The sequence below is a fragment of the Lotus japonicus genome, chromosome 1 (genome assembly GCF_012489685.1).
Source record: "Lotus japonicus ecotype B-129 chromosome 1, LjGifu_v1.2".
NCBI lineage: Eukaryota > Viridiplantae > Streptophyta > Magnoliopsida > Fabales > Fabaceae > Lotus > Lotus japonicus.
The window spans coordinates 132,376,719-132,394,074 of NC_080041.1; the positions used below are offsets into that span (position 1 = coordinate 132,376,719).

General features: G+C 34.1%; 2 protein-coding genes and 1 long non-coding RNA gene across 3 annotated transcripts; 1 reads left to right on the plus strand and 2 right to left on the minus strand.

Annotated features, from left to right (window-relative positions):
- Positions 1-579: 579 nt before the first annotated feature.
- LOC130726304 (GDSL esterase/lipase At1g28610-like) lies at positions 580-5,010 on the minus strand. Its single transcript, XM_057577549.1, has 5 exons — positions 4,959-5,010; positions 4,782-4,867; positions 2,222-2,299; positions 1,453-1,725; positions 580-1,293 (listed from the first exon to the last, which is right to left on the minus strand). The coding sequence occupies exons 1-5, from the start codon at positions 5,008-5,010 to the stop codon at positions 1,129-1,131; spliced, it is 654 nt and encodes a 217-aa protein (XP_057433532.1). The 3' UTR covers positions 580-1,128.
- Positions 5,011-8,374: 3,364 nt separating this feature from the next.
- LOC130730953 (uncharacterized) lies at positions 8,375-10,016 on the plus strand. The gene is made up of 4 exons (XR_009016531.1): positions 8,375-8,566; positions 8,658-8,770; positions 8,859-9,192; positions 9,646-10,016. It is a non-coding gene; the product is annotated as an uncharacterized LOC130730953 (long non-coding RNA).
- Positions 10,017-13,534: 3,518 nt separating this feature from the next.
- LOC130730955 (uncharacterized) lies at positions 13,535-17,049 on the minus strand. The gene is made up of 8 exons (XM_057583109.1): positions 16,894-17,049; positions 16,316-16,398; positions 15,941-16,136; positions 14,967-15,121; positions 14,578-14,721; positions 14,374-14,477; positions 14,071-14,224; positions 13,535-13,837 (listed from the first exon to the last, which is right to left on the minus strand). Exons 2-8 carry the CDS (start codon positions 16,385-16,387, stop codon positions 13,748-13,750), a joined length of 915 nt encoding a protein of 304 aa, XP_057439092.1. The 5' UTR covers positions 16,388-16,398; positions 16,894-17,049; the 3' UTR covers positions 13,535-13,747.
- Between the last annotated feature and the right edge of the window lie 307 nt (positions 17,050-17,356).

The following is a 17,356-nucleotide window of genomic DNA, read 5'->3' on the forward strand; positions in this document are numbered from 1 at the left end:
GTTTTGTGGTTAGCTATCTTGTTTTTCATATTTAGACTTGATATAAGAAGTTGTGACCTCTAGGGCTTCTTAGGGGTGGTTGCATTTATTTTCCACTCTAGTCTTTAGGTTAACAGACTCTATCAACAGGGTTTTACCATTTTATAGTGTATCAATTGATTGTAATGGGTCAAAGAATAAAACAAAGTGTGACTTCTGATGTAGATTCTCATACTCCAATGTTCGTAGTTTTCAATTGTTAAAATTTCTCAGATTTAAGGGTCTTACATTTTTCTTATTGTCATGCAGGAAATATCTTCATCCCAAATGATGCGCAAGCTGCTCTTTGCCACCCACAAGACGGTAGCAGGGTCGTCTCACAATGGTCCTTTTCGAATTGAGAAGTTTATATGGCGTTTTCATACGTATTTTTATTATCAACTAATATTTTTTATATAGAATATATAGGGATTAGGGATAGGATCAATTGACTGCTTACAAATATAGCAACCGCACTAGTCCCACATCGCTCACATTTGTTTCCCCACTCGCAGATCACCACGTCTCTCGGGTGAGATTACCCCCCCCCCCCCCTAAGAAGATGGTAAATAATCTTCATTAGGCAAGGAAAAAGTGCGTATCATTATCACTTCTCTGTTTTTCATTAGACTCAACATTGGTGCAAATTTTGTAGAACAACCCACAAGCACGACTTAGATGAATCAAAACCGAATTCAATTGATCAAGATACAAATTTTGTAGTTATTGAATCATTTGTCATTTGATGACTTCTCTAATTAGTATTGCTATTGGCTTATCATGTCTATCATTTAATCACAGTCTTATGCTAAAGTTTTGAATAGTTTTTTCATTTACTTTTACTTTCTATAAATGAGCAAATTACACGGTTTCTAGTGATATAAAATAAACTCAAAGAGAAAATTAACTCTTTGCATGACAATAGTTTATGCAATGACAACCTTGGGAATAATGTAGCTAATACTACCATGTAAAGAACAAATTAAAAACTTCTTCTTGCTATATATTGTATTCCATTTATAGGAGAAATTTTCAGATTTATTCTCATAGAGATTAAGACTAATCTTATTTTGTATTGATCATAACTAAGTTTTTCCAATGGTATCAATTTTAATTTATCCTGAAATGAGAGGATTTAAGAGGAGGGTCTACAAATGGACCTTCAACTAATCCCTTTGCTATTAGCTTATGTGCGGCTTCCGTGAAGTGGGCTCCATCCCAATTTATGTGTTTTGAAAGGTCACGACAAACTATTGGCTTACCACCACCACCTATATTTTATGGTCCACTTGATCCATAACATGCCTATAAAATTTCATTCTTATTAGAGGTAAGACCTGCACCGTTCAATGACATAAAATGATTAGCATATTTGCATGAATTTGACAATAATAAGTCAGTAAAATTAGCAATTGCATGAAATCACTGTTAAATTAAGATAATAGGAATACAACATACACCATATTGTTCTGGTGCTTGAAATAAACGTTTGACATCATTGTAGTAGTCAAAATACATTATGTTAGCTTGAAGGAACTTCTTCCTTAGTGTCTCTATAACATGTTTAAGTTGCTCATTAAAATACTCGATCAAAGTATTGTGAGTTATCAAACACTCAAATTGATCATAGTCCTCCTTCTTAGTACTACTATTCACCACCGTCAAAATGAGAGCATTACATCCCATTACATCCCATTGGGAAGTTGCCTAGCACACCTAATTCCATTGCTCCTTCTTCTATTAATGCCTAACAAATGGAAAGAAACAAAGCACGAAAAGAAGGATTTAATAAATGATATTTCTAATGAAAATATATAGTATATTGAAGTGAATTTATAGTAACTAAATTTAATAAAGCATATCATGGTTGTATTTGTAATTGATTCAACTACCTGAACTATTTCTCGAAGTTGTGTGAAACTTTTATTCTTCATGAAAATAAAAATATCATTCTTGTTGATCTCTTCCAAAAAACAATGATTTTTTTAAGTAGCTATCACACTTTATGTCATAGAATGAGCCAATTACAAGTTATTAGTCCTAAAGAGAAAACATCATGTATTTGAAATACATTATTCTAAGAGTTATGGTAGGACCAACCTTCTTTACTTCCACAAAGAGAGGATTTCAACTTCTTGAACCAACCAAGCTGAACGCTTAGTGTATAATTTATTTCTAACACAAGGAGTCAAATTTTCATGTAATATTCGACATCAAGTGCAGTTGCACCAGCAAATGCAAAGTTTACAACTTTCTTAGCGACTTGGTCCTTAGTGAGATTCTAATAGGCAGGTAAAAATGACAACCTGTATGTGTTAGCTACAATTAAAAGGAGCACAATTGTCAATAAAAAAGTGCGATTATTAAGTTTTATTATATCATAAAAATATGCTAGTAGAGATACTTTTTCAACACGCTAAAAAATCTTAAAGTACTATCATGTCACCTTTTTTATTGGTTGAAATTTACAATAGCGTCTCATAAAAAAATCATGAGATTACACATTTTTTATTTGCATACAGACATGAATTTCTTATAATAATTTAAATTTACATAAAGAATATTGTTGCTCATATTTCTATCATGTATTTTTTTTCACAAAGGAAGTTTTATATTTAAGCTACTTATAAGTTTCCTAAAAAAAACTACTTAAAAGTAAAAATGCGGGTTTTAAAAATACCTATGAAATCTATAATCAATCGCCCATCTAACAAACCCGAGGGATGTTTGAAGTATGTCATGTCATAAGGAGTACCGTCAGGTAAAGGGCCATACGTCTTAGCAGCATTTTATGTGTCACATACGGAGTCACCAAAGTTAAAAATAGCTTTGTATGAGAGAGGTTCGACATTTAAAAGAATTATGTGTGTTATGATGGAGAGTATAATTTTTTTGATTATCATGTTATTGGGGGATAGAAAATGTGTGAGATGGTGGATGCTTGGTTGCATGATTATCATGCGTGTGATGTGTGTTATATAGAAGACTCAATTTTATTGTTGCGAACGGTTCACCCTTTTAGTGAGTCCTCTATATAACACACGTCACACCATCACACACATGATAATCAAGAAACCAAGCATCCACCATCACACACATTTCCTATCACCCAACAATATTAATAATCAAGATTTTCCTACTCTCAATCATAACACATCATTTTTTTAAATGTCGAACCTCTCTTATACAAAGCTATTTTTAGCTTTGGTGACTCCATAAGTGACACAGGAAATGCTGCTTAGACGTAGGACTCTTTACTTAACGGTACTCCTTATGGCATGTCATACTTCAAATATCCCTCCGGACGTTCGTCAGATGGGCGGTTGATTATAGATTTCGTAGGTATTTCTAAAACCCGCATTTTTACTTGGCTAAAAAGCATTTTTGGCCCCTGATGTTTCAAGTTTGTGCAAATTCTATCCCTACTCAATTTTTGTCGACGTTCCTACCCCTCATGTTTTCAAACAGTGCAGCGTCTACCCCTCCGTCAGTCAGGCTTTCTCATGAGAGGTTCCTGAGTGGATTGGAGATATGAAGAGGAGTATATGAAGTTGATGATGATCAAGGAAATGATATAAATTAAATTTGCTTGATGTATATATCAATTATGTATGTAACTGAACTGGTTAAATGCATGTGTTGCTACTTACAGGTCTTGAGTTTGAATCTCTCATGCCCCATTTTTTCAATTTCACTTGTAATTTCTACGTGACAGGTCCAAAAAATCAGTTATTTCCGTTAGTTTTTTAACGTCTGACTGACGGAGGGGTAGACGGTGCACTGTTTGAAAACATGAAGGGTAGAAACATCGACAAAAATAGAGTAGGGGCATAATTTGCACAAACTTGAAACATCAGGGGCCAAAAGTGTTTTTTAGCCTTTTTACTTTTAAGTAGTTTTTTTAGGAAAATTTTAAGTAGCTTAAATAAAATTTCCTTTTGTGAAAAAAAAAACCATTAGAGAAATATGAGCAATAATATTCTTTATGTAACTTTAAATAATTATAAGAAATTTACGTCTGTACACAAATAAAAAATGTGTAATCTCATGATTTTTTTCGAGACATTATTGTAAATTTTAACCAATAAAAAATGTGTTATGATTGTACCTTAAGCATTTTTAGCATGTTAAAAAAGTATCTCTACTAGCATAATTTTATGATATAATATAACTTAATAATCACATTTTTTTTATTGACAATTGTGCTCACTTTAATTGCAGCTAACATATACAGGTTGCCATTTTTACCTGCCTATTTGAATCTCACTAAGGACCAAGTCGCTAAGAAAGGAGTAATCTTTGCATTTGCTAGTGCAACTACACTTGATGTCGAATATTACATAAAAAATATTGGACACCCTGTGCCATAATCAAATTATTCACTAAGCGTTCAGCTTGGTTGGTTCAAGAAGTTGAAATTCTCTCTTTGTGAAAGTAAAGAGGTTGATTTTACCATAACTCCTAGGATAATGTATTTTTCAAATACATGATGTTTTCTCTTTAGGACTAACAACTTGTACTTGTCACATTCTATGACATAGAGTGTGATAGCTACTTCAAAAAATCATTGTTTCTTGGGGGAGAGATCGGCGAGAATGATATTTTTACTTTCATTAAAAATATCATGAGTTGCACATGCGAATAATTGAACATTTTTTTTTTTGAAAATGATTCATTCAATTAACGAATAATTGAACATGACTTTTACTTTCATTGAAGTTAATTATATTTATAATGTAGAAATGAGGACAGTACACTCTCACCTTAACTGTGGAAATAAAAAACTGGCTACCATTGGTATTAGGACCAGCATTTGCCATGCTCAAAACTCCAGGACCAACATGCTTCACTACAAAGAAGGTATTGAAACTATAATTTTCAGAATATTAACAAAGGTTAGCAAACTTTTACCCATCAATACTATTCAGTATTCAACACACAGTGGCCACATTGCAACCCAAAACCCCATATACACAAAGGAATATACTTCATTACAGATTATGATAGCTTGATTGAAAAATAAGCCCATTCAAATATTAATGAAATCAATCTGGGTAGTTTGTTACAATAAGCAAAGCCAACTTGATTTTAAACAGTGCACCTAATAAACAAGGTTCCACTAACATACCATCTACTTTCTAGGATGTGAAGATTCAGAACATGAGTATTGAACTATTGATTTAATAAAGGGTAACTATGAAGATGCAAGGATCGATAACCTGAATATGAGGAAGACGGAGAAGTGGGTTCTGACATTGAAGCAGTTGAGTTGAGAATGAAGAAGTCATGGCCAGAGACACTGGGTTATATAGAGCCAGTTAGGATTAATTAGTTGTTAAAAATCATTTAACTAACGGTACCAGAACTGATACAACCCGACAAAAAACTACAACCAGCACCACACATGTGTGTAACTAACTTTTAATAATTATAAACCTAACTTGTCCTTAAATCAACCTAACTATATCTATAGTAGAATCCAGATTTAGCCAAACAAAATATTGTAAGAGGAATGACAATACAACCGTAACTAGAATTTTCAATGAAGTTACAAACAAAATTATATTTGGAACTGAATCAATTAATTTATCTCTGTTTCTACTGTTGATTTTAAATACCTATCTATGCAGTTGTGTTGGGGTTGATTGCAATGTAAGTCCCACATTGAAAATGAAGGAGAAAAAAGATCAAGTTATGCATCTTGGAGAAGTCCCACATCGCTTAGATTAGTGAGGGGTGGGAGGGTTCAAGACTATATATAGGGATCTCAGGCTCCTTGTTTCAACACACCAAAACACCAAAGATGTAGCACCTGAAAACACTTTAAGTTTATATTTGTGTTTTTTTTTTCTCTTATGCTCTTGTTTTAGAGCATTGTGAGATGTAGTTCAAATATTTACTTTGGAGAGTGTGGGTGTACTGAGGTTATGTGGTGGTTGAGAGTGAAGTCTATGTGTTGTAACAATTTTCACATAGTGTTTATTCTCTGGTTGTCGGTTTTGACAACGACCGTGGTTTTTTCTCCGGTTTTGGAGTTTCCACGTTATATTCTTGTGTTGTTGATTGCGCTCCTGGTTTTACTTTACTTCTTCAGTTGTGTTATTTCCTAACAGTGGTATCAGAGCTTTCGGTTCGATGGATATCACTTTGTGTGGTATTGCGAAGTTGCTGAAGAAGTGTGACATTGTGAAGTGCTGTTTTGGGAGGTTCTGGCTAGGAACCAACCAGGTGCACAGTTTACAATAGGTCTGCAGCTGCGATGATGCTGTGATGGAGGAGTTGATGCAATCATGATTACACAAGGCGTTATGGACATGAGATTGTTCAGGTGGCACACGGGTATTGGTTGATATAGATGCAAGGTGTGTGGTGATAGCGTGCGGACATTGGTTGACATTGATGCAAGGTACGTGGTTATGTCGATGGCTGATGAACTTCCGGAGAAAGCCAACATGAAAGTTGCACCATAAATTTTCAGCAAGGTTTCGGCATGTGGAAATTCTTGGAATGGTTTAGTTCCAAGTGAAGAAATTTCTTGGGATGGTTTAGTTCTAAGTGTAGTATACTCTTTTATGGTGGAGTATGATAATTTAATTTGTCGGTATATAGACAATGAGAATTGTGTTTTTCGGTGAAGACAATGATTGTCGTTATAGACAATGAAGACTGAAGACCATTACAATCAAGGTGGAGATTGTTGGGGTTGATTGCAATGTAAGTCCCACATTGAAAATGAAGGAGAAAAAAGATCAAGTTATGCATCTTGGAGAAGTCCCACATCGCTTAGATTAGTGAGGGGTGGGAGGGTTCAAGACTATATATAGGGATCTCAGGCTCCTTGTTTCAACACACCAAAACACCAAAGATGTAGCACCTGAAAACACTTTAAGTTTATATTTGTGTTTTTTTTTTCTCTTATGCTCTTGTTTTAGAGCATTGTGAGATGTAGTTCAAATATTTACTTTGGAGAGTGTGGGTGTACTGGGGTTATGGGGTGGTTGAGAGTGAAGTCTATGTGTTGTAACAATTTTCACATAGTGTTTATTCTCTGGTTGTCGGTTTTGACAACGACCGTGGTTTTTTCTCCGGTTTTGGAGTTTCCACGTTATATTCTTGTGTTGTTGATTGCGCTCCTGGTTTTACTTTACTTCTTCAGCTGTGTTATTTCCTAACAAGTTGAGCAGGAGAAATTGTAGCAAGCTTCCACTTGAGTTCAGAACTGATGGAATTGATCATCACTTTTTTTATAATTTAAAAGGAACGTTGATTGTTAGAAAATTTACTGCAGTATGCAATTGATTCTATCCAACTCTGAAAATTTGGGTTCATTATTTACTAAATTTACTGCAATAAGCGTCCGAACATGCACCTTTGCTTTTGTCGTTAGCCGGCCACAATTTTTAGATGTCGTCCTTTCTGTCGCCAAAAAACTGCGACGGCCAAAATCCAATCATACATAACAATAATTTAATTAATGGGTCCCTTAGCACGAGTTGCACACAAAAAATATTTCTCCAAAATAATTTGGGGATCCCCGTTTTCACTTTTTCATGTTTTAAATCTAAAATGAAAGGAAATGATTAGTGAAAATTTGTAATTATGAACTATGATGAAACTTTATAAAAAAATTGAGCAATTTTATGGCCAGAATTTTCAATTCATGATTGAGAAAAAGTTTTGATGCATCAACGGTGTAAATTCTTTTACACTGTCATCAATAACCAATCAATATAGAGTAAGCTAGCCTCGGCCACGAAATTCGTTCGTATTTAAGCAAACATCATAATACCACCATTAGTGCCGACCAATATTTCTAAAATTGAGCCAACCCTGCACGTGTACAACAAATTTTTTTTTTTGACATTTGTACAACATTTTTTTAATATAAAAGTATATGTATATATGTGCATCATTTGATTGGCCATAAATGAAATATGTGTATTTGTTCAAAAAAAAAAGGATATGTGTATGGGTTTTTTTTTGTCAAACGATATGTGTATGGGTTGATGGACAAAACATATGCACATAGGCTGATGGGTATTTAGTGAATAGCTTATGATTCATTCACATGATCACATCTATTTTTTTTTTTTTCTATTTTTATTATTTCTTTAATATTTTTCACCCATATCATTTATATTAGTATTAAACCCGTGTCATTAACATCTGAAATAAGGATATCTATCTATACTATATATAATATAAAGGAGGAGTTTTGTAAGCTTTGAGGGCAATTTTGTAAATCAATTAATTATTGCACATGAATTGAAATTTCTAGATGGGTAATTCAGTAAATCAGAACATAATTAGTTAGAGATGATATCTTGGCCGTAGGTTTCAATCTTGACCATTTGTTTCCCTTCAGCATTAGCATTTTGATGTTTCACGTTTTAGTTTTTCTCCACTTCCACCTCTTCTAAAGGCGTCGCCCACTTTTCCCCTCACGACTTCCGTTTTTGTTTTTCCTTTCATAGCTTCCGTTTCGTTGCAGCATATATTTCCCTGGCCGTTTCATACCTTTCATTTGGTTTTTCATTCTCTTCTTTGGGTGAGTAGGATGAAGTCTTTGAAAATGAAGTTTTACCGTTTCGTTTCACCTTTATTTTCCTTAAATTTTGGGTCTTACTTTCTTGCTGCAGACATGATGCTTACAAGTTCTGGTGTAGGGCTTTTTCCTTTGCTGAAATCATCAATCAATCAGCTCTCGAAGGAGAAGGAGAAGGGGAAAAAATCCACGTACAAAGAGCGCGTAGTTAGTTTTTTTTTATATTGAAATTTCAGCTTAATCGAATCGACGACACTCTTCAATCCTTCATTAATCTCTATACTCTAATTCGCAGGTACTGTTGTGATTACGGCGAGAGTGAGACCATATGGCTTGGTCCTCACTGCTGCTTACTGTTGTAGGAGGAGCAAGCCTTTCAGATGCACTAAGTCGATGCTGCCTTTCTCTCTTTTTGGTTCGCTTCTCCTTGATTCACTCACAGGTAACAACACCGTAGAAGAGGATAAAGATGTTTGGAAATCCAAGTTCCAGACAATTGTCCAGAAATCATTATCTCTTCATTTCTCTGTTGATCTAGTGGGAACTGAGATTATGTAGTGAGGATTATTCATGGTTTTCAACAAAAGATGCGGCTTGGTTTCCTCTTCTTTTCAGGAACAGGGATGAAGGTTATTTCCTGCTTTCTATTTCAACTCAAATGTTCTTTTGCTATGAATTATCACTATAGTATTGGTATCCCCTTTTTTCTGCAACACTCTGAAACTTAAATTCCATATGTAATTTTTTTCTAAAAAAAAAGTTTTATTTAGCTGGGTTTACTAGCGATTACAGATTGATTCACTTTATAAATCTCCTAAGATTACATCTAGACTATACAAATTGATTGTGCATGATTATAGGATAACTTTCGACTAATCTGTTTGCAATTCTAGCCCCTTTTTGCATTTAGATGATGCTAATATTTACTCTTTAGTGACACTTTGAAAGGGTGGATTTTGGTAGAGTATTTGGAACTATAGAGATGAGCTCCTGTACCATACAAAATGAAAAAGCTGATAAATTTTATGCTTATCCATGTGTTTTTGCTGATGAGTTTCCAAATCTATGTATGAATAATGCAGAAGAGTTGTGTGGTAAACATGTTGCTTTTTGGCACAACTCAGCTCCCCAACCCAAGGCTTTGAACAATTTACTGCCATATATGCACTCCATTGCCTATTTGTTGCTTCCTTCGCATTGGTTCCGCCTTTCTTCCCAACTGGATCATTCGAGTGAAAAGAAGAAGGAGATGTAACAACTGCCTTCACCCTTGCAAGAATGCTGTCAAATATTCTCAACATTATTATATGACAACTAGATGGCTTTATATGGACTAGATAGAATATGAGAAATATTGATGTCAAATAAATAAGAGAAAATAAAGCTTTCATTAATGATCCTTTCAATGTTTGGCCATTATCCATTATAATCAAATTCAGTTTGTGAAACCTCATCATTTTCTTAGTTTCAAAACTAGCTCAAATATGATTGCATTAGAACCGTTATTGTACTTACAATTTCTTGCCTCACTTTCACTTTCGCTAACAGCACAATAGGGTTCAAGTTTCTAATTAAACAGGCTTTGTGAAAGCTAACAGGTTTACATGATGTGTAGATTATATGTCTAATTTGTCTTTTAATTTCAATGACTTTGTTTGGCTTGAAGAGATTACCCCGGAATTGGATCTATTCTTGCATTGGATGTAAACTCTTTTTCACCTGTATAATTATCCAGTTGAAAATAATTCCAGGCTTCGGTAAGTGGATAGTTGAGATGGAAAACAACATTGCATGGAATTCGAAACAATGTTCACAAGGAGTTTAACTAAACCTTGCAAGTGGATAGTAAAGGGACACATAACATGAGTTAAAAAAGTAAAATGTTTTTAATATAAATATATAGCAGTTATGGAATGTAAATTCTGATAATATTTATAATTATGAAGGTCATAATTAAATCTAAATATATAACACACACATTTTTATGTTATCGTAGTGGTAAGGATATAGAATAAATTACTTTAAAAAAAGTAGAATAAATGAGATATGTGAAAATGTTTGAAAAAAAATTAAAGTTAAAAGAGTAATATATGGAAATTTCTTGGTGCACTAGAAAGAACAATAGAACTACAATGCTAAAACATTTCCAGCCAATAAGGGCAGCACACGACCCGAAGGGGAGTCAAGAAAGATGACAATCATGCCTGCAAGGCAATCTGCATGACCATTGACCTCCCGACCCATACATATGAAATTTATTAAAAAAGAATTTAAATTAATAATTTTAAAATAATATTAGAATGAGTTACTATTTAAGAAGTAAAACATTAGAAACATAGAGATAAGATCTATATCAGTTTTATGTAAATGTTCAAATAAAAAAATTAAAATAAACACAAACATTTGATTTTAAAAATATTTCCATTATCGGGTTTAGTAGCCTATGACTTAAGTGAGGGCATTAAAGTTACTGTAGATATCCATCACTTTAGGTTGGAGTTTATCTTTGGGTTGTGGCTCCAAGTTGGAAAAAAAAAAATCGTTGAATTTTAATTGTAATTTTTATTTTTATTACCTAATACAAAAATTAAAAACCAATAACAAATTAACTTTAAATTTAATTTATATGTGAATGATTTAATAACTAAGTAAGTACTTAATTATTCTTATTATGTTCCCATTTATCTCTCTATTTCAGTTCAATCTCTCTCTCTCTCTGAATCTCTTTCTTTCTCCCTCTCATTGTACGGGTCATCTCTATGCTTTAAGAGAAGGGATTCGTTTCAGTTGGGTTTTGAATGGACTGGGGTTCAGTTGGGGGATTTTGAGATTTTGACCAGAAGGTCGGTTCAATTTTTTATTATTATTTTAAGAACATATGCTTTCCTATAATTTTGAAAAGTTTTAACATTCCCTACTCTCTTAAATTGCAAACCGCCAAGACCGATCTAACGCACGTATCACCGCTACGCCACCCGTTCATGTCGTTGCAGATTTAAAGCTTACTGAGGAGTAAGTAAAAAAAATTGCTCTTGCGAAAATAGACTCTTTACTGTAAAGCAACAACAAGTCATTAGAAGACTTCCCTCAAATTGATAGATCTACAATATCAGCTTTTCAAAATATGCTTATTATGGACGAACTATGTTATGATAGACAAGCTTTAATTAAACACATTCATCACGATTTTTTTTTCCTTTTCTTATATATATAATTAAGTTTTTTCTTTTAATCCTTAAATTATATTTTAATAAACATAATAAAAACAACACATATATTTTATCCCCCGTGCATCGCACGGGTCAAAAGTACTAGTAAATAAATAAATAAAAAGATAAATTGGACACAAATATATGTCAGTAAAATTTTTTTTTTTTTGAAAGAATATGTCAGTAAAATTATCAAGTGTTGGTAAAACATTTTTATAAACTACCTTTAAGTATATTTGCTGCTGTTGAACACACATTTTCTTCACCAATCAATCATAAGAAACTCTTATTAGGAAGTGGGTTTACTATTTTGGCTCTTAAACCTGTGATAATATATATATTTAAATGAGGATGTATCATATGATAAAGATGGTAGAACATGAGAATATTAGATATTTAACATATTATAAACTTTATGTGAGGGCTCCAAACAATTTTCTTTACCCATGGGTAACAGTAGCCTTACTCCCACAACAGCCTATTCGCAAGTATTATCAAATTTCTCTTCGGATGAAAAATTAAATGAAAATTGTCTAGCAGCATATTAGCATTTATAATCTCATATCATAACTTTTAGATGGTGTTCGTCACTACCTACTTCGGTTTCTTAAAGGTACTGTAGGGCAATGATTGATTTTTATCTCCAATTTTAATTTGAACATTAAGGGCTATGCAGACTGATATTGGGGCAGTTGTATTGTGTGTGGACACCACAAAATCATGCGTAATTCTAATGGGTAAGGGCTGGAGTGAATAGTGTTACTGGTGTATGAAGAAAAAAGAACAAGATCTAACTGGTGTGAGACGTTTTAACTATGAAAAGGCATATCATACTTCAACTTGCACACAAATGCAAAATTTTTAGAAGTGATTGAGACATGGAAAACATACATCTAGTAAGTTCTTCTATTCCAGTAAGTCAAAATCAGAATCAGCACTTAAAGAAACTATAATCACAACTCACTTCCATGTCTGCAAACTGCTTATTATTCCAATGTTCACCTAGTTAGTTTATGGAGCTGTTGAGAATAATCACACAGCTTCCTACCCTGGCCGGAACTAAATCCATGTAGTGCAATTCCATTATTTCCTTTCTCTTGCAATCTTGAGATTCTGTGAGTTTGATGCTCAAATCCTCAACTTGAGACATTCTTTCATTCAATCCAACAGTGCCACCCCCAAATAGAGGAATTGCTTGCTACATGGAATGATTGGAATCCTCTACATGCTCAAGAACTCGTTGATAGCAACATCAAAAAACATTAATTAAGCTACACAACGCTTTTATTATCCCAATCAACCAAGATTCCTGATCAGAAAAATCCTTCAATGAATGAATAATAAACATTTGTCTGTTAGAATATTTTCGGAGAGAAATCACCTAGGATTTTATATTGCTAACTTAGTGAATGTTTTTCATTGCTAACCAAGTGAAGAAGAAAGAAATGAAGATGTTTTGTTTTCTTCTTTTTTTGCCTATAATATTCTATCATTCTATTACCAGTTGGGCAGTGTTCTATCTATCCTAATTTTTTTTTTTGAATTTCATTCTATCTATCCTAATTAAGTCCAATAAAGTGTTATAATTTGTGAGGAATAGATTACATACATAATTGCAACGTGTCTTACATGATTGATTACTAGCATCAACTTTAAAATGGAGGAATGTATTTTATGATATAACATAACCTAAAAGTTGGATCACTTTCTAAAGCATGTTACACACACATGACATCAATGGAAACTAACATCATCATGACACTCACATAAACATGATCATAGCACACATGGATAAGAACTAGGAAATTGCAACATACAGTTTGCACTCAACTCCAAAACAACAAGGAAACCCAAATGTCTTTCCCTCTTAAACTGACATTGGTGACAAAGTCTGAATAAAAACATCTGATTTTACTCAAAACTAAGCAAGAGGATATGACATCATCCTCATTCAGATCTGCAAAATAAGATTCTGTTACTCTTCGTCACTATCGTTATTGAATATAGAGGACACTGGAATATTCTGCTTCTTTGCAACCATTTGCCTCTTGGGACCAATCACATTCTGCAAGAAATTGGAGAAAACGAAAATTTTAGCAAGCATATAAAAATTTAGGCACAAGCCTGGACTTAGTAACAATGCAAAAGCAACATTAAATAGATTAGTGGAGTTGAAACTGTTAAGATCAAGTACTCAGACTATGAAGTTTACTAAAGTTGCAGTAAGCATTCCAAACTCCCTAATATTACAAGGAAATTATGGCTCATTTTCAAACCCTTGATAACATGTAGACATACCTTGGAAGCACTTCCTTTAGAAGAAAACCCGAACTTCAAAGCATTTCGCTGCTCCTGATCTGTAAGTGGAGTAGCAGTTCTAGTTTCAGAGGAAACTGGTTCTGATCCAGACTCTTGCAGCAGTTGAAGCCGTTGCTGCTTTTGAGCATCAGCACTGATTGACATAAAGGAAACCAAGATGACAAGGGAAGAAGGCAGTCAATCAAAACTCAGAGGATACCGTGGCCAACCACCCCACACGTAGCCAAAAGAAACTGGGCAATGAGGGAATAAAAATAAATTTGTACGCAAGAAAAAAGATACATTTGAGCGAACTTAGCAATTTCTCTCTCTTGACGCTGTTGCTCTCGCTTTTGCCTATCGTCCCGACTACTACCACCATGCATTTCCTTCATTTGTTTGAATCTCTGTATTTAACATCAAGGATTTTGAATTAGTAAATTGAGCCAATTTAGGACTCAGGTTGACAAAAAGCAAAACCAAATTAGGGTTAGTTAAATTGTTTACCTTTCTGTGATTGTGATCGTAAGAGCTCAAATGTGCTTCAAACTCCATTGCCAATTTGTATTGCTTGTTGCAGAGATCACAATAGAACACCTTTCGGATTTCTTTCACCTCAGTTTGAATTTTTTGCTCACGTTCAGCTAACACCTGAATTTTCAATGTGCACGAAGCAGGCAGAAGAAGCCACCAGGTAATAAAAACTGCAGGAAATTCTCAAGACCTTCCAAGGTTGATGGTTCCTTATGACAGACCAATCCGGTCAAAAGACATGCATATATGCTATATGCTGCCTTCTGCTACTATGCGCAGGTTTGAGAAAATGTAAACATCAACCTCGACACTACTATGTGATTTTTGCACTAAGAAAAATCGCTAAGAGTTATAAAACATACCTCCCGCTTTCTCACATTTTCCTCTGTCTCCTCCAGCTCGACATCAAGTTTTTTTCGCTGGATGTTTTCTTCTGCAGTGAAAAAGTCATCCTCTTCTTGTTTACCAAGCCCCAGTCTTGGATCTCTCATACCAGATTTGATTGGTTCAATGATTCCTGCACCCAAAGTCCAGAAGGTCAATTTGAAAAAACAAAAGAAAGCACTTAAAAGACTCAAAAAGCACCAAAATCGAATCATTTTCAGCAATAGCACCCACATGTAGGGACATATAAAATTAATACTGAAAGAAAGGAAGAAATGAACAAACTAATTGCCAAAATTCCTCGTTACAATGAGGTAAGTGCAAGACTCAGATGATTCAATAAATTAAGTGATTAAGCAGTCAGCTAGAGAAAATACATTTCTTCAAGGAAAAACAAAAGCTTGTGCACTTTGCAGAGCATTAACTAAAGTTCTAAAGGTCAAATTTAAAATTATCCCTATTGTATGCCAACAAAAATATGCATTTATATAAATACTGGAACATGACAACAAAAACCACAATTATCATTGCCATTGCTGATGAAAAACTAAAAGGTGTTGATCTATGGAAAGCAGCCACCCTAAAGACCAAAAACATCAAACTTTGATGTCTACGTTTTAAATTTCTATATGGTATGAGAGTAAAAGAAATACTAGAAGGGGGAAGTCTGTCAGTTTATCCGCATCACAATTAGATTGGAAGTCATTTTATATAGTTTTCTTTCATTCTACCCAGTACCCACTCCTTCCTTAGGAATGGAGAAGGGAAGAAAAAACTAGAAAAATAAACCGGTAGTAACAACACTAAGGAGGTGAAAAGGGGGGCTGCATAGAGGGAGGAAGGGAAGATACTCCACAGGAGTCAAGGAGAATTCATTCAGCATATCAGAAACTAAAATGACGATTAATCCATTATGTGGATCTTCGTAATACAGAAAAAGAAAAAGAAAAACCTTGTTCATCCTTCCCAAGACCCTTTCCTTTCCATCCCATCTTTTGGAGAAGCTTAAAGCCAATATTAGACGATGTTAACTGTGTGTCCAGAGATGCTTGTTCTACATTCTCCAGATCAACATTTTCTGTTGGCCTGTGGTTGATTGGCAAACGAAAATCCTCTGCCAAATCCCCAATAAGGGAGTCCTGATGAGCCTGAAAAAAACAAATTCATTCATCTCAATACAATGGAAATCACGATATCAATTGCGCATCCACAATGAGTTAAAGACACCATATCATCAGTACAAAAGGTTATAACCTAGGTCTTCAACTAGTAATAGAGAGCAGAACAAGTGGGATTGCAACTCAACCGGGAAAAATATATCGATTACCTCTTCCTTTTTAAATTGTCTCCGGCCACGGCCCCCACTTTCCTGCCTACCACTGCTCCTTCGATAATCCATTTTGTATCTACCTAAATAACAGGAAGCATGCATAAGATGTAAGCATTACATACTCGATTCAGGTGCCAAAAAAAGAACTAAAAGAAGCTCCACAAGTACAACATGAACCAACATTGATTGATACATACAGAATCAATACACACAAATACTATCACACTCGGATCATAAACTATTTAATGAAAAATGATTACACCAAAGGCACCCAGCAACTAAACTTAATCACAACACTAGTATAAGGACATCGGAAAACGCAAGTTATAGGTAATCTGATCAAATTGGCATGAAGTCCAAGTTGCATAGAATTGAATTAACGAACCAAGCAAATTTGAAAAGATAGGATTTTTCTACTACCCTTTTGAAATTTAACCAAAACCCCCATCACAGAAAAGCCCTAGTTTCAAAAAAATACTACATAAATCTGAATCAGATTCAGAAAACCCTAGGTGAAGAAATAAAAGAAAACGAAGATTAAGGAATGGTTAAAATTTCAGAAAGCAAAGAACCACCTTGATGAGATAGTAGAAAGAGCGAGCTCAAGTTGTGACAGAACAACGCTGCTTCGATCTCGTCCCTGTTTGATTTCAACGCACGGTCTTCACCATGAAATATTCAGATTTCATATGAGGGAATTGCAGGATCAAACCAAATGTGGAAACTGGAAAATATATAATAATAATTATGTTTTACAATTTCTTTTTTTAAGTGTGGAAAATAAAAAAGAGAGTGGCTATTTTTTTTAGTGGTTTGGTTTTCTTCAATTTGGTTTGGGTCAATACGAGTGGGTCTATTTTTTTGATTGCCACTTTGGGCTCTAGCTCTTGTTTGATTGTTCAAATCTTTGACAAAATATGAAAAAAATAAATGCTGAAGAATTGACAAGCAAGAATAATTAGTTGCAAAGTAAGAGTTTAATTTAAGAGAAAATAGGAGATGCACTGATAGTGTAAACTTGTTTTACACATGCACCCA

Bases quoted from the DNA above. Each gene is read 5' to 3' on its own strand.
- LOC130726304 (XM_057577549.1), bottom strand. From the start codon at position 5,010: ATGAAGTATATTCCTTTGTGTATATGGGGTTTTGGGTTGCAATGTGGC. The intron at 4,868-4,958 runs GTGTGTTGAATA...CCTTCTTTGTAG, and splicing joins TGGGTTGCAATGTGGCCACT to TGAAGCATGTTGGTCCTGGA. The intron at 2,300-4,781 runs GTGAGAGTGTAC...CCTGCCTATTAG, and splicing joins TTTTTATTTCCACAGTTAAG to AATCTCACTAAGGACCAAGT.
- LOC130730955 (XM_057583109.1), bottom strand. From the start codon at position 16,387: ATGGATTATCGAAGGAGCAGTGGTAGGCAGGAAAGTGGGGGCCGTGGC. The intron at 14,478-14,577 runs GTAAACAATTTA...TGTTAAATACAG, and splicing joins ACGATCACAATCACAGAAAG to AGATTCAAACAAATGAAGGA. The intron at 14,225-14,373 runs GTATCTTTTTTC...TATGTCAATCAG, and splicing joins ATTGCTAAGTTCGCTCAAAT to TGCTGATGCTCAAAAGCAGC.